The sequence below is a fragment of the Geotrypetes seraphini genome, chromosome 15, assembly GCF_902459505.1.
Source record: "Geotrypetes seraphini chromosome 15, aGeoSer1.1, whole genome shotgun sequence".
In the NCBI taxonomy this organism is placed as follows: domain Eukaryota; kingdom Metazoa; phylum Chordata; class Amphibia; order Gymnophiona; family Dermophiidae; genus Geotrypetes; species Geotrypetes seraphini.
The window spans coordinates 2,832,763-2,849,411 of NC_047098.1; the positions used below are offsets into that span (position 1 = coordinate 2,832,763).

Below are 16,649 nucleotides of genomic sequence, written 5' to 3' on the forward strand. Positions count from 1 at the left end.
ATTAGGAGAATTTAAATTTGAATTAGTTATTCAGATATCCTGAATAGAATGCCCATGTAATCTAAGGTTGTATCTCTAAATTCCTCATGGAAATAATTTTTTAAAAATTTACAGCTTTCTTCTAAAATCCGAACTCTAATCCTGTATCATTTTCAATAAGCATAACTTATTTCCACAATAATAGCATAACTGTCCAACTGTTTCAACTTCTGCAATGACTATGCTTCTTGTACACAGTGGAGATCTGTCTATTGATCTGAGCCACACCCTTTGGCTACTCTCTGCATTCCAGGCTTGGCAGCTGCCAGGGAATTGCACTTCATTCACTCCCATGTTTTTCTAGCTCTGGGAGGAGGAAGAAAAGGGTATCTGCAGTGCTGCATCACAAGACAGGATTACTGCAGTAGAATACATTAATAAAATGAGCAGGAGCAGCAATGGTTCTTATAGATAGATAGATAGATAGATATTATTATTATTTTATTTTTTTTTACACACACCAATACAAAAATGATAGCAAGCTACTGTAAACTGGTAGGTTGATGTTCTAGCCAGTAACAGTTGAAAAATGGATTGGTTTGTATCAAAGGTTTCACAAAGAAACGCACAATTCTAAAATCACTGTGATTTGGCTCGCATCCTTTCAACTATATGTAAATAGCCTTAAAATATTTTACCAAAAATGCTGCACAGCTAAATTCTGCTCAATAATTTGCTTCACAATATTCCATATGCAAAAATGGAAAAAAATTTACTATCGCAGAAAAAAGTAAAAAGCCCTACAGTCCTCTTGCCTGTAATTATCTTACTAATCTTATGTAATGTACTGACAGCATACTATTAACCCACTAAAAAAATATCAATTCCCTCCTCCACCCCCACAAAGAAGAATCTATAAACATAAATCTATGAGTCTTTTTACTTGATACAAGAGTCATTGTACTAGCTGACAACTAGTCTAATCCTGCGTTTATTCCAAGTGAAGATGAATTAGAAGCTCTCCATTATTGGTTTTACTCAACCTGTAAATTGGCAGCTGTGATTTTTCCAGCCTGCTTTTTATTTTTTTAGCATTTTTTCAATGCTGTTTTTCTTCCTTATCACAAACAATGAGTGCCATTCATCAGATATTTGACTGATACAGGCCAACATGTCAGTAAGACAAAGCACACAACTCCCCCTGGAACAGTAGCCTTCAAGTCAGCTTTCAACAATTTTCTTTTGGAAAATAAGTAGAAGATTTGGCAACAGTACAGGAAGAGGACTCACAAATAGCTTATGCCCCTAAACTATTCCATACAAGATGTATGAATTCTGTAGGTAAGACATTAAAGACCTAAAGTATGTCTGCAGTGAAAAATCTTGTCAGTATATTGTCACATACACAGAAATAAAGCCACTGACTATGGAGAAAAACACATTAAATACTTAAAAATTAGGTTATTATTGTATCAACACTAGAAAGCTGTAAATAAATTTAAAGAAAGGAACACCTAAAAATCAATCTTCATATCTATTTACAAACTTCTTTTTTAGATTTAGGGCTCCTTTTTCTAAGGTGCACTAGCATTTTTAGCACACACAGGAAATTACCACACGCTACGCTTCTAGAACTAACGCAAGCTCAATGCTGGCGTTAAGATCTAGCGCGCGGGGCAATGTAGCACACGCTATTCCTTAGTAAAAGGAGCCCTTAAAGTTTAGTGAACTATGAGTGTCATTTCAAAAATAATGTATACTATTTTTTTTTTTAGTTTACATTTTTTAGTCTCCCTGCTTTGCAATGACCGAGTCCCATCCTCCAGGAAGCTTCATTATTCCATCCAAGACATCGTTTTTGCTCAGTTGCCAAATGGCTCGGATATCGATGGAAAATAGCTCTTTTAGAGATGCAAAATGATGTCCACGCATAGGTTGTTTCAACTTTGGAAAAAGGTCGAAGTCTGGTGGACTCATATCTTGACTGTAGGGAGCATGAGGTAACACCTCCCAGCTGTATTTGTATAGTTTTTCAATGATAAGTGGAGCGCTCCATCTTCTCCACGGCCAAAAAAATGTTGACGAGTTCAATCAAAAAGCAAACAAATGATGATTTTTGCTTATGATCATGAAGGCATCATCATTACAGACAGTCACATGTGGAAGAAGTGTCACAGCAATGTATTATGAATTTATTTTGCGAAAAATGCACAAAACCCGAACTCAGTTGCTCTTGGCTGGGCCACTCATTCTTCATGACAATGCTTGCCCACACATAGGGAATGTCATCATTGAAAAACTATGCAAATACGTCTAGGAGGTGTTACCTCATGCTCCCTACAGTCCAGACATGATTCCACCAGACTTCAATCTTTTTCCAAAGTTGAAACAACCTATGCGTGGACATCGTTTTACATCTCTGGAAGATTTTTTTCTTGGATGGAATAATGAAGCTTCCCGGACGTTGGGACTCGGTCATTGCAAAGCAGGGAGACTATAGTGAAGGACTGTAAAGAAATACTTGAAAAAAAAAATTAAAACATGTAAATTTTTAAAAATAGTATGCATTATTTATGAAATGACCCTTGTATAAAGCACAAAGAAAATACTATTCAGAGTACAAGACACTTATACAGCAGAGTAGAAAAGACCTCAGAATTCAATTACCTCAAATAACCTGGTAATTCCCTAGATAGGTTAGGGTTATATTTGTATAGCTACACTGACATCATTCTTCTTTGACCAGTTGTTCAATCATAACCCGAGACCTTACATGAGATTTTTGATGTAATGTGCCTACATAAGCTAAAGCTTAACACAGCATAAAAGGCACACACACAGGTGTTCTGTGGTAAATGCCACAAATAAAGCAAGGAAACAAAACCCACAATAAATGGACAAGATCCAGAAAAGTGAGGATGGAACAATACAAATCAACCAGGAATTACTTCACAGAATTAAGTCTCAATGCTGAAGGAGTTCTTCCAAATATATTGATTAAAACAGACCAATACAGTCCGTGTTTCGGTTGAAAGAGCCTGCAACAAGTATATATGATTACTGTATATTGTCAAGTGGTAATCGTCTCGAAGCTTTGCAGAAGAACACTGGAATGATGTTTTGAAAAATAGAGTTGCTGAAGCAATGCTTGTTTCTGCACATGGGAAATCCAACATGCATCATAAAGTGCCAACAATATGAAATCACAAAAAATCCAAGTAGTTAAAAGGCTGCAAACAGGCAGCTCACACAAACTTACACATTTCGCCAGCCAGCCAACGTGTGAGAATGTGTGTGTTCAAGAAAACGTAGGACAGGCATGTGGGATCTCTCAGGGAAAGAAGATAATGGATGCTGCAAATAGGCAGACTGGATGGACCGTTTGCCCTTTATCTACCATCATGTTTCTATTTGGAAAAGTTTGGCAAGGGCGATCAGGAAATCCCCTTACCCCAATATAATTCACCTTAAACTACTCCAGTACTGAAAATTTCCAAGCTAAATTATAAAAAGAAAAAAAAAAGGATGGCAACAAATTCTGAAATCATTTCAATTGTGCTGTACTTTAGACTTTGAACTGACTATAAGGATCATAATACACAAACAAAAAAAATTATAAAGAACCTTAACAGTAACAACCATTTGCTATGACCCAGAAAGGTGCGAGTTTAACATATCAAGATTATTTCACCATATTCGACTACTCATCCTAATAATCATATTTCACACAGAAGTAAAACTTGGAACAGTTAAGATATAGTGAAAAGTCTTAAGACTGCATAAACCTTTTATCAGTATCTCCACGCTGGAGTTTTAAGAACTTAAGAGATACAAAAATAAAAGCTGTGAGCTACTAAAGCTCAAATAAATAAATGTTACTACTTATTAAAGTTACTCCAGCAGATTTCTGGCTATTTTATTTGAAGTTGAATCTTCAAGTTCAAACAGCAGGACAAATTCAAGATATTAAAATCAACTGCTTATGCAAACACTAAAATGTATTGATTCTTACAACTGTAATACCAAATACCTTTGAAAAAAAAAAAAAAAAAAACAAGCTAGCCTGTGAAGTGGAATCTTATCAAATTCCAAATGTATTCATAAATTTCATAGAGGAATGTGGCGTTATCTCTTTTAATTTCCTCCTAATACTGCTTAGTTTTTCTCCTCTTGCATGTAGACTCTGGTTTTGGAACATCTTCCAAGCTCACACTGATTCTAATGTCCTCCATGTAAACTGATTTGATTGTAACCACAAAATGGTGGTATATCAAATCCCATCTCCTTTCCTTTCCCCCTTCTCTAGCAGACAGCAAACAACTAGTTTTCTTGCCGAGAGCCTTGCAAATTCACCAGATACAACCTTCACCCCTTCCACCTGCACTCCCACTGTTTCTCTCCCCGTTTTGAGCAGTCTCCCCTTTTCCTCTTGCTGAGCCTTGTTCCACACTTCCTCCACCCAGCATTCACACCAGGGCATACATGCCGTGTTTCCCCGAAAATAAGCCCTAGTCACCGGCAGCAGAGCTTCCCCTTTTCCTGCCCGCCGCTGACCCTTTCATCTCTCCCCCACCAATCGCGAGACCGAAATACCTTGTAACAAATGACGTCGGCAGCAATCTAGACAGGCTGCTTCAGGTCTTCTCTCGCCAGGGGTTCCTTGTGCTGCGTTGCTAATGACAACAGTGATGCGGCAGAGGAACGCCCAGGCAGAAGGCCCGATGCAGCCTGTCTAGAATGCTGCCGACATTGCCGTTTGTTACAAGGTATTTCGGTCTTGCAGTGGCGGAGAAGAGATGGAAAGGTCAGCGGAGTGGGGGGGGTGCGCAGCGGGGGGATAGAAGCTGCAAGGGTTCTACTGCACAAGAGATGGGAGGGAGTGACAGAAGCTGCAAGGGTTCTGCTGCACAAGAGATGGGAGAGAGTGAGAGAGACAGAAACTGCAAGGGTTCTGCTGCACAAGGGATGGGAGGGAGGGAGAGACAGAAGCTGCAAGGGTTCTGCTGCACAAGGGATGGGAGGGAATAATAGAAAGATATTGCACAAGGGGATGGGTGAGAGGGGAAAAGAGATGCTGCACATGTGGGGAAGAGAAAGGAAATAGGAAGAATTGGGAGTGGAGGAGAGGAAGGGAGAGATGATCATTGTACATGAGAAAAATAAGACCTACCCTGAAAATAAGACCTAGTGGTCCCCAAATTAATATGAGTGTCTTATTTTTGGGGAAACACGGTAGTAAATGACAGCAGATAAAGATCTGAAGGGTCCATCCTATCTGCCCAATAGTTACACTCATTATAAATTCATGATTAAATTGAATTGTCTCTTTTCTTTTGTATTTCTTTGCCATAGACTGTAGAAGTTTGCACAGGACTGTCCTTTCAAAGTTTCAACTATTGAAGTTGCTGTCAAAGCTCACTCTAGCCCAGTGTTCTTCAAACGCCAGTCCGCAGACCAGTGCCGGTCCGTGCCTCAAGCCTGAGGAGATCAGGAGGGCCCGATGAACTGGGTACCCATGTGTCTTCCTCCTGTGCAATCAATGTGGCGTTTTCATTGCCGCCCCCAGTTATCTTCTATCTAGCTCCCTCTTCCTCACTGCCGCATTGTGCACAAAGCCGCAGGTGGCAGCTCCTCGCACGTCCCGCGCCTCATCCAAAACCCTTCCCTCTGATGTTGCGACATCAAAGAGAAGGCTTTCGGTTCAGACGCAGGATACCCCCTTCAGCTTTGTGCACTGTGGCAGTGAGGAAGAGGAAGCCAGCCAAAAGATAACAACGAGGGCAGCAATGAAAACACTGCATTGATTGCACAGGAGGGAGACACAGGGGTACCCAGCTCATCGGGCCCCCCCTGATCTCCTCAGGCCCAAGGTACGTGCCGGCCCTGCACACCACGGGCAGCATAAAGCGGCCAGGCAGAAGCAGGCCATAAGGTAAGACATTTGCCAAAGGGAGGCACCTAATTAAGGCACAGCATGGAGGGTAGGGAGACAACATAGGTAGGGGGAATGATTTTATTTTCAATTTAGTGATTGAATTGTGTCAACTTTGAGAATTTACATCTACTGTCTATATTTTGCACTGTTCAGGAAGAAATGCATTTGTTTCTTTTCTCTGGGGTTGTACAGCATACAGTCTTGAATCTTAGGGTTTCGTTTGTATACATTAGTACTTTTAGTTTTTGGTCCTGTATTTGCATAGGGATTATCTGTGTTCTGGTAGGAATGAAAGTTGAGAAGCATACAGTGTGCTTTGTGTAGTTTAATTTTGTGGTTAATTATGTGTTGCTAATGAGATTATATCAGTGTTCTTCAACCGCCGGTCCAAGGACCGGTGCCGGTCCACAAAATAATTATTTTATTTCCGCTGGTCCATAGGTGTAAAAAGGTTGAAGAACATTGCTGTAGCCTATCATTTATAAGATACCCTAAAATCTGCCCAGCAGCATCCCCTTGTTCCAAATTACTGGAGTTCATATCTAAGCCCTCCACAGCCTAAACTGTATTTCTATATATGGCACACAGACTGTGCAAATCTGACCAGTACCAGCCATAGTTCTTCCATTGTTATCATTCATTTTCTAATTAGAGTCACTGTGTTTCATTACATGCTTGCAAACAAACATCACTCAGGAATTAAGAGTTCACAACTAAGAAACATGGAGACAGGATTAAATCTTTTTTTTTTACCACAGACTATTTTATTCCTTTCTACCCCCCCCCCCCAATGAGATTAACAGAATGACGTATTTTAGTCAACTGTTTGTTTTTTTTATCTCCGTTATGTAGGGTCTGACTTACAAAGCCTTCTCCCACAGACACATGGAAGGTAAATGTGTGTTTATACTCTACTCAGATTATCAGCTACTTTATAAAATATAGCATGCACATTACAACCCTGCCCAAAGTTTACTGCCAGAAAACATCCACATTAATTTATGTACATTCCATTGTATAGGTGTGCTTCAAAATTTATTCAGTCACATAATTTTATAATGACCCTTTTTTGCATGTAAAGCATGATTATATGTGAAAATGCTTTAGCAAATTAACCCCAAAAGGGGAGAAAAGGATATCATAAATCAAGCCCTCAGTGCTTACAAAATATTTTAGGATGCAGAAACATATGGAATCACCTCTTTATATCACAATGCATCTGATTTTTAGTGCCACAAATTATACCATTCTTAATGTTTTGGGTAGGTTTTTTTTGGTTTTTTTTTTATTAGGGAAGCAACTAGCCCAGTGCTTGAGCAAAGAATCAGCAATAAATAGCATACATTAGATCTGCCACTTATAAAGGGACCAATCTCTTAGTTGCAGAGCTGTACAGATATCTATCAGTACTGGAGAGAAAAAAAAAGAACAACTTTGAATTGTTCAACTGCAGTCTTCTAAGTTATATATATCCAAGCTGCAAAATAAACCAGTCAGCTACATAGTTGTATGATGGTGGAAAAACTCTAGGAGGAATAAGGGAAATGATAATCCTTAAAACAAGCCAGCAAGTGAAAATTCTCACAGCAAACTTTACATCATCAGTTTTCAGAGGTGCTTTCTCAGTCTAAATGCATTATTTTGGGACCCTTTCATTAAAGTGCAGTTACGTTCTTGCACCTATTGAATCGTAACAAGCACAGTTAAGTGCAAAGGTTATGCAATGACTTAAGGTGTGCCCAGTATGTCCTCTGCAGCTAAGGCATTAGTCTATTTGCAGTTAGTACAGATTAATTTACTATAATGCTTCCTCATGAGGACACAGTGCACCCACATTAACTGCAGAATTGACAGTCTGCATTAAGTACCATATGCTAGCTTTAGCATGTAGTCCACATTCATTATTTGCCCATAACCTGCCTCCTAACACAGCATGCATTTACATGCAAATTAAAATTAGCACATGCTGTCATACAGCACAGAAATTGCACATTAAAGCACTTTAGTATAAGGGCTCCTTAGTCTTTAAAAATCAGTTTTGTTTATAAAATATTTTTATTGATGAGAGGGCAAGTTAAAAATATTTCAATATCATCAGTTCATTTATAGGATAATACTCTCTCCATTTTATGCAACACATGGAATGTTGCTACTCTTTGGGGTTTTGGGCCAGGTACTAATGACCTGGATTGGCTACCGTAAGGATGGGCTACTGGGCCTGATGGATCATTGGTCTAAACCAATAAGGCTATTCTTATGTTCTTAACACAAGCTAGCCTTTCTGTAAGAAAGGCAATCATTCCAATCCACAAATTTAAAAAAAAAAAAAAAAAAAAGTGGAAAGGTTTTTCCATTGCTGTTTTGCAGAGGACATGTCCTTTAAATTTAATCAATTTTATTATATTTTCTTCCACTGGCAACAAAAGAAATATAAATATTATGCTTTTAAAAACATGTTTATTCTTATAAATAATTGTATTAAAATTTGAGAGGAAAAATATTCTTCCCAAAAAGACAAACAAGCCTGAAGTGTTTACATAATTAATTTCATGACTATATCAGGATTTTCATCATCAGATATTTTACATTCTACAACTGAATACAGGAAGCAAGAAAATGAAATAATACCCACATAGTGCTCTTATTATAAACAGATTTGTCAACAAAGGTTTCAATAAGCTATATTATCATTATAAAAACTCATTTATGGCTTCTTATCTGAACTTTCTAGTAGCATACATAATAACATAGCAGATAAAAGACCTGTACGGTCCATCTAGTCTGCCCAACAAGACAATCTCATAACATAAGGTATGATGTGAACACGTGCATACTTGATCTTGATATGTCCTTGCCATTTTCAGAGCACAGACTGTAGAAGTCTGCCCAGCTCTAGCCTTGTTCTCCAGCTACTGAAGATATCATTGAAGCCCCACTCCAGCCCTCCAAATCTCTCCATCCACAAACCATAGAAACCTGCTGGCACTGGCCTATCTGACCACGATCAGAGCACAGACCATAGAAGTCTACTACCGAAGCTGTAGTATTTCTGTCAGGAAGCACAAATATTTGTTCCCATTTATATAGGAGAGTTATGGTACAGAACAACAACAATTTAAGCTGCTAATTTTCTGGTTGATCGCCTTGCAGTAGCATAGAATCTGTGAAAATCTCAGCTAAATTTGCATGTATAACACAAAGATCTGAGGACAATTATTCAAAAACCTATATAATGGGGCATATTTAAAGTTGCAGCTGAACAATCTTATTCTGTTTCCTACCAACCAGTGCCAAGAGTCAGTTATTTTTCTTCTAAACAAGTGATTTTAAAACAAAAGCCCCTGAAATTTTTGTGCACAATGTTATGAATTGCTATCATCATACCATTATGTTACTTCTCCAAGGAACTGGGTTCGATTCCTACTGCAGCTTCTTGTGACTCTGGCCAAGTCACTTAACTCTCCACTACCTCAGGACAAATAAGTACAGAAGACTCAGTTAATCAGCACCCTAGGGCATTGATAGATGCTGGAAAAATGTATTTTCTGGTTGCTTGAGAGCAACTGTTAAAAAACAGGCCTAACTAATATTATACTCCGTAGTTTCAAGTTTTATTTTAGTTTGATGAATTGCTTATTTAGTTTTACTAAGCGAGATACAACATTAATAAGATTTTTTTTTAAACATGTATTTAAACATATCGTTTAAAATTTTAAATAATGGGTTAGACAGACAGACTTACAGACCATAAACTGTTCCAAATAAACTATCGGACATGTGATAGGCAAAGCGTGCATATACTCTGGTGTGGCATGCCAAGTTTACACTTAAATTCTCACCAGAAATTGATTTTATTTTTATTTAAAGTATTACAGTATTTCTTATATTTTCTTTTTTTTTTTTTTTTGCTGGTTGCTTGAGTTCCGGTTATCAGAGTTTACTGTACCTGTAAATAATGTGTAAACTGATTGTAACCACAGAAAGGCAGTATATCAAATTCCATTGCCATACTGAACCTCTCTCTGCAAACCTCAACACATCCCAATATAGGGAAAGGGAATGGGACTTGATATACTCTCCTTTCTGCAGTTACAATCAAAGCGGTTTACATATTATATACAGGTACTTATTTTATACCCGGGGCAATGGAGGGTTAAAAGGGAATGGGACTTGATATACTCTCCTTTCTGCAGTTACAATCAAAGCGGTTTACATATTATATACAGGTACTTATTTTATACCCGGGGCAATGGAGGGTTAAGTGACTTGGCCAGAGTCACAAGGAGCTGAAGTGGGAATCCAACCACTTTCCCCAGGTTCTCAGGCTGCTGCACTAACCCAAGTTTTCAAGTGTATTCATTTATGATATACCGGGCTACTCCTTCACTCTAACCAAACACCTGAAATCTACACTACAATGGAAGAGATTTTTGGATTTAACTCACAGCTTTTTCAGTTGTACCTAAAAACAAGTTGCAGTACATCCAAATACAATAGGTATTTTCCTGTCCACAAAGGCTGTTTATCGCTTCAATTCAGCCTCAAACAATGCAAAAAATTAATTTTTTTTAACAGTAACCAGCTGTTACACAAATAACTAATGAAGCCTACTGTCTGAAAACTGTACTCACATACTCACACCAAAAATACCCAGTTCAGAATATTTTGCATGGAGAAGACATGAAATAAAAGTTATTTTGGAAGTTATTTAGGGATAGCAAGCTAAAAAAAATATATGAGCTTAAGAATGTGTTGAAATTTAAACAGGAGACCTTAATGGATCCTACCATGAAAGTGCATAATTAAATATTAAAATTATGTCGGAATTTCAGATAAGATCAACTGCCCAGAGTATCCAAACTTCTATTATTTAAGAGCACATTTTGACAAACTCTCTATTCTGGAAGTCACAAGCAATTCTGCCTGCTCAGCTGCTTTGCATATCCTTTACTCTAGTCACACTGGGGGGATGGGTGGGAACCTGATAATTTGATTTATCCAGCTTCACTCTAAACAAAAGCACTCAAATCTTCTTTTCAGTTAAGGCTTAGCTCACATAACCTGCATAATTACATATACAAGCACAAGGCTATTCAATGAGCACTATGTTATAAATATTGTTCCAATTTAGCAACATAGCGGAAAAAGAAAAAACACTATAAAGCTACACATCTTGATACAGGTCTTTGAACAGACATTTAATGAGCTTAAGCAAATCATGTAGCCTAACCAGTAATAAATTATGAGATGAACAATCTATTGCTAACTACCTGATTTAGCTGTGCACACACTTCTCCCATACATATAAACAAGACATCCTATGAACACCAAAGGAGTTCTCCTTTAATACAAGTATTCAAAGTACAGCACAAGCAGTAAACCTGACTGAAGACCATCGTGTAAGCAAAAGTACTGGGGAAATAAATCGGCATCTTCCAACACTCTACAAATAATTCAAAGCTATAAAGTTAGGCTAATCAGAGGCTAGCTAGCTCACACTTGTTGGCTTTCAATCTAAAAACAATGCTCAGATTGAAAAAGGTCATTAACGATAGGGACTTTGGCATTTTCCAACCCTGCCTTCAGCATCTCTAAGCAACACTACCATAGCAACTTAGCATGCAACATTTTATGAACTGTACAAAAGGGGGAAATCATCGTTTCGTTTAAAACGAAAGAACCCTTGAGATCAGCAGCATTTTAAGGCAATTGTAAAATAAATGTACGTTTTAAGCAAGATTTGTTTGACAGTATCCTCCCAAACCTACAATTTCGTCTGTCAAGCTAGTTTTTTCTGAAGCACGGAAAGGCCCTTTATTTTCTGCTTTTATTTTGCAGTCTACCCGTTTCAAGTGCATTTGTGGTGGAAGAAAATCCCCAAGGTTGATTTTAATCACGAAGCCCCCAAAGGAGCAAGCCAAGTCCTTAGAGCAGCCAATGTGCCTTTCAGAAGTCACCTGCTTGAACAGGATCCGAAGCGCCTAGTGTTTCCCACACACCATCCTAGCCGCCATTTTAGAAATGCCATTCATAGCAGCCAGCGCCGTTGCACCAGAGCCGCACATTGCAGCCCTGGCAGGCAGGACTGGGGCAGCTTTTTGCAGAGCATTTCTTCTCCACGCCACACACCGCAATCCACGTGTGTGCATGTAAATTTCCCCCAGCCGATCTTTATCTGTAAATCCATTTGCTCCTATTCTGTCACTTCTCTCTTAAAGGGGCTTAAATCGGGGTTTTGCGCGCATTTGGCAAGATGCAGGGAAATGAGCTGCTATTTTACATTTGCAGCGCTCCCCGGGCTCGCCCTTTGCACGAGCGAGGAATGTTCACGATTGTGCAGAGTCACTCTTTTAAAGGACTCCCTGGTAGAGCTATTAAAAAGCATATGCACGAGCTGAACTTTTTTAAGAAATGGAGGGAATCGGTCATTTTTGAAACCCTATTTTGCTGCATTTCTTTTAAGCAAAGGAGCCCGTGACTCACTGTTAACGATGCTCCGTCATTTTCTCTCGAAATAGCAGCCAGAGCAAATCACGCCAGTGAAAGGAAAGGATTCTTTATCGCCATCGCTCAAGATCAAATGTCCGGGGGGGTCCAGACAAATGTCACTGGGGCCTCTGGCTTTTGCCTTTTTCTGCCCTGGGGGAACTCCTCAGCCCCCCCCCCCTCCCTGTCATTTCTGGCAGCCTCTTTCTTTTTTTCCCTCGGATACTTTTGGCTGAGATTCGTTATCCCCTCCCCCCTTCCCCCCCCGGGGGCCACTCACCGTTTAAAATGCTCGATGATTTTTTCCTCCCGCACGTTCTCAGGTAAGTTGCCCACCCAGAGGTGCCTGGTTTCCCGGACCATGCTGGGCTGATGTCCCGGCTCCTCTTCTTCTTCCTCCTCCTCCTCCTCCTCCTCCTCCCCCCGCCGCCCCCCTCCCCCCGTGGCGCGCACGCGCGCGGGCGACCGACCGCGGCCGAAAGAGCGTGCGCGCGTGCGAAGCCTGAGACGTTGAGGAGACGGAATCCTGCGGGCTAGAGCCGAAGGCGACGCGCTGCCACCATGGCCCGGGCCGCGGCGCTCTGTAATCCCTCGGGCGGCGGCGCTTGCACTGCTCGCTCTTTCTTTTTCTTCCTGCCCGTGGTCTGCCGGAGGGACGGACGCTCCTGCTGTCTCGGCTGCGCAGTCTCTCTTCTCTCTCTCGCACACATACGTACGCAGGACTCGGAACTCCTCAGCTCGCGCGCGCTCCCTCTCTCTCTCTCACTCACTCGCTCGCTCGCTCAGTCACACACACACACACACAAACCGACCCCTCTCGCGCCGCAGCTTCTGCGCACGCGCGGAAAACTCGGCCTGCAGGAGGGACTCCAGTGCCAAGCTGTGGGCGGGTGGGGGAGGGGTGGTAAAAAACAAAAAAAAAAAAAAGGGGGGGGAGCGTGTGTGTGTAAATTGGCAAGACGCAGGGTAGGGGCGGTGCGCATGCGTCGTTCGCGCTCTCTCGAGCCTCCACTGTGTGCGTTAGCCCAACACTCTCGCCTGTCCCCTCCGCGTGACCTGGGCAGGCCGGCGAAAAGGGCGCACGCAGGCGCAGAAGTGAGTGTGCTTGGGCGTAGGTCCCTGGCCTGTCTTGCGTTGTTCCATTCCCGTTTTCTCTCTAGTAGCCATGGACAGGAGGGAAGGAGTAGCCTTCTCCCTCCCCACTCATGGGACTGAGGCATCCCCTCCAAACTCTCTTCATCTTTAACAACGTCTGAAGGGCCCATCCATTCTGCCCAACACTGACACACATTATAAATGCATAATTAAATTGCCCTTTATTTCTTCGCCTGGTACTGTCCTTGGGTCCCAACTTCTGGAGTTTCCCTCATCGCTAACTCCAGCCTATCCAACCATCTCGTTGGGATGCTGGGCTGTATAGAGGCGTAGCCAGTAGAAGGAAGAAGATGTTGATGCCCCTGGACAGGTCATTGGTAAGGCCCCACTTGGAGTATTGTTTTGGATACCGTATCTGGGGAAGGACGTAAGAAGACTTGAAACGCTCCAGAGGAGGGCAACGAAAATGATAGGAGGCTTGCGCCAGAAGACATATGAGGAGAGACTGGAAGCTCTGAATATGTATACCCTAGGAAAGGAGGGACAGGGGAGATAGGAGTCAGACGTTCAAATACTTGAAGGGTATTAACATAGAACAAAATCTTTTCCAGAGAAAGGAAAATGATAAAACCAGAGGACATAATTTGAGGTTGAGGGGTGGTAGATTCAAAGGCAATGTTAGGAAAATCTACTTTACGGAGAGGGTGGTGGATGCCTGGAATGCGCTCCTGAGAGAGGCGGTGGACAGGAAAACTGTGACTGAATTCAAAGAAGCGTGGGATGAGCACAGAGGATCTACATAACAACATAAGCAATGCCTCTGCTGGGTCAGACCTGGGGTCCATCGTGCCCAGCAGTCTGCTCATGCGGCGGCCCAACAGGTCCAGGACCTGTGTAGTATCCTCTATCTAAACCCCTATATCCCCTTTTCCAGCAGGAAATTGTCCAATCCTTTCTTGAACCCCAGTACTGTACTCTGCCCTATTACGCCCTCTGGAAGCGCATTCCAGGTGTCCACCACACGGGTAAAGAAGAACTTACAAGCATTTGTTTTGAATCTGTCCCCTTTCAACTTTTCCAAATGCCCTCTTGTTCTTTTTTTTTTTTTTTTTTTTGAAAGTTTGAAGAATCTGTCCCTCTCTACTCTCTCTATGCCCTTCATGATCTTGTAACTCTCTATCATATCCCCTCTAAGTCTCTTCTCAAGGGAAAAGAGTCACAGTTTTTCCAATCTCTCAGCGTATGAAAGGTTTTCCAAACCTTTTATCAGACGTGTCGCTCTCCTCTGAACTCTCTCGAGTATCGCCATATCCTTCTTAAGGTACGGCGACCAATATTGGACGCAGTACTCCAAATGCGGACGCACCATCACCCGATACAACGGCAGGATAACTTCTTTTGTTCTGGTTGTAATACCCTTCTTGATTATGCCTAGCATTCTATTTGCCTTCTTAGCGGCCGCTGCGCACTGTGACGTTGGCTTCATTGTCATGTCCACCATTACCCCCAAGTCCCTTTCCTGGGTACTCTCATTCAATAACATCCCTCTCATTGTATAGTACCTCGGGTTTCTGTTTCCCACATGTAATACTTTACATTTCTCAACGTTGAACTTCATCTGCCATCTCGTCGCCCATTCCCCTAGTTTGTTCAAGTCCCTTTGCAATTCTTCGCAGTCCTCTTTAGTCCGAGCTCCACTAAATAGTTTAGTGTCGTCCGCAAATTTTATTATCTCACACTTTGTCCCTGTTTCTAGATCATTTGTGAATATATTAAATAGCAGCGCACCGAGCCCTGCGGGATCCCACTCGTGACCCTCCTCCAGTCCGAGTAGTGGCCCTTCACTCCTACCCTCTGTTTCCTACCTGCCAACCAGTTTCTGATCCATCTATGTACGTCTCCTTCCACCCCATGGCTCTTCAGTTTCTGGAGTAGGCGCTCATGGGGCACCTTGTCAAAGGCTTTTTGGAAATCTAGATATATGATGTCTATGGGGTCTCCTTTGTCCATTCGTTTGTTAATTCCTTCGAAGAAATGCAATAAGTTCGTTAGGCACGATCTCCCTTTGCAGAAACCATGTTGGCTGGTTATCAGAAGTTCGTTTCTTTCAAAATGTTCATCGATGTTTTCTTTTATCAGTGCTTAGATTAGATTATTGTGGCGCATTGTGATCACAGTGGAGATAGAGCCCGAAAGGCCTTTATGATGAAAACAACAAGCCAGCTCAAGGAGTCGTGAGGAAAAGATGTCAATCAATCAGCCGTGGACCACTCAGGACGCACCCATCGATAGCAGCACTATATAGACTTGACACTGACAGTGTTTCGGCAATAATGCCCTTACCAAAAGTCTATTAAACCATACAAATAAAACCATACAAGATCACATAATATAATAAATACTGCACAATAACAATAGTGCTACTATCAATAATGCGCGTCCTGAATAGTCCACGGCATCTCTTCTACCTCTATTTTGGTTCTGGGGGTCAGCGGGAGCAGTCCCATCATCAAGGGAGGAGGGGCGCTCAAAAAAATTTTTTTTTTAATGGGGCAGATATTGTTCATAACACACATATATGCCATAAAAAAAGCCCTACTACTATGGACTACTTTACTATGAGGCCAAAAAGAAAAAAAGGGGGCGTTGTTTTACGCTAAGACTGATGTCATCACGTTTTTAAAAGGATTTAGGGTATTTAAATGTGTGAACGCCGCGGCCATGTTTCCTGTCTTTAAACCTGACGCGGGGAGCATGAGCTGGTATATTTGAGGTAACCTAATTAACTATATACTGTTCAGAATTATGTTAAAACTATTATAGTGAATTGACACTATTATATACAATATATATAATATATTTTACTACTTTGCAGGGGGATTCCTTGATACAGCCCTGAGGGGCGAAACGTAGTCTACGTCGGAGTGCGTACCTCCACCCGCGTAGCTAAAGATAAGTAATAGTTTTTGAAATATAAATTTAAAACAAAATTATCTTTAAAAATGTTAAAAAATATAAGGGACCAATGACGATTAGGGGTGCCATTGATTCTGCATGTTCTAAAAGTTTAGTGGCATGCAGACGGTACCACTGAGGTCCGTGAGATACAAGCTACTGTTTATTTTGAAAATGTTTTGAGACCTTCCGCACTTTT

The 16,649-nt window shown here is 41.1% G+C and overlaps 1 protein-coding gene across 5 annotated transcripts in view; it reads right to left on the bottom strand.

Annotated features, from left to right (window-relative positions):
* SPEN (spen family transcriptional repressor) overlaps positions 1-13,252 on the bottom strand; it is a 192,989-nt gene extending 179,737 nt beyond the window's left edge. For 3 of the 5 annotated variants that reach the window (XM_033921336.1, XM_033921338.1, XM_033921335.1), the window contains exon 1: positions 12,681-13,252. In XM_033921336.1, the coding sequence (XP_033777227.1) occupies positions 12,681-12,763 (83 nt within the window). In that variant the 5' untranslated portion in view covers positions 12,764-13,252. The remainder of the gene's footprint in view (positions 1-12,680) is intronic. The other 2 variants (XM_033921340.1, XM_033921339.1) reach the window with 1 other exon arrangement.
* Positions 13,253-16,649: the final 3,397 nt, after the last annotated feature.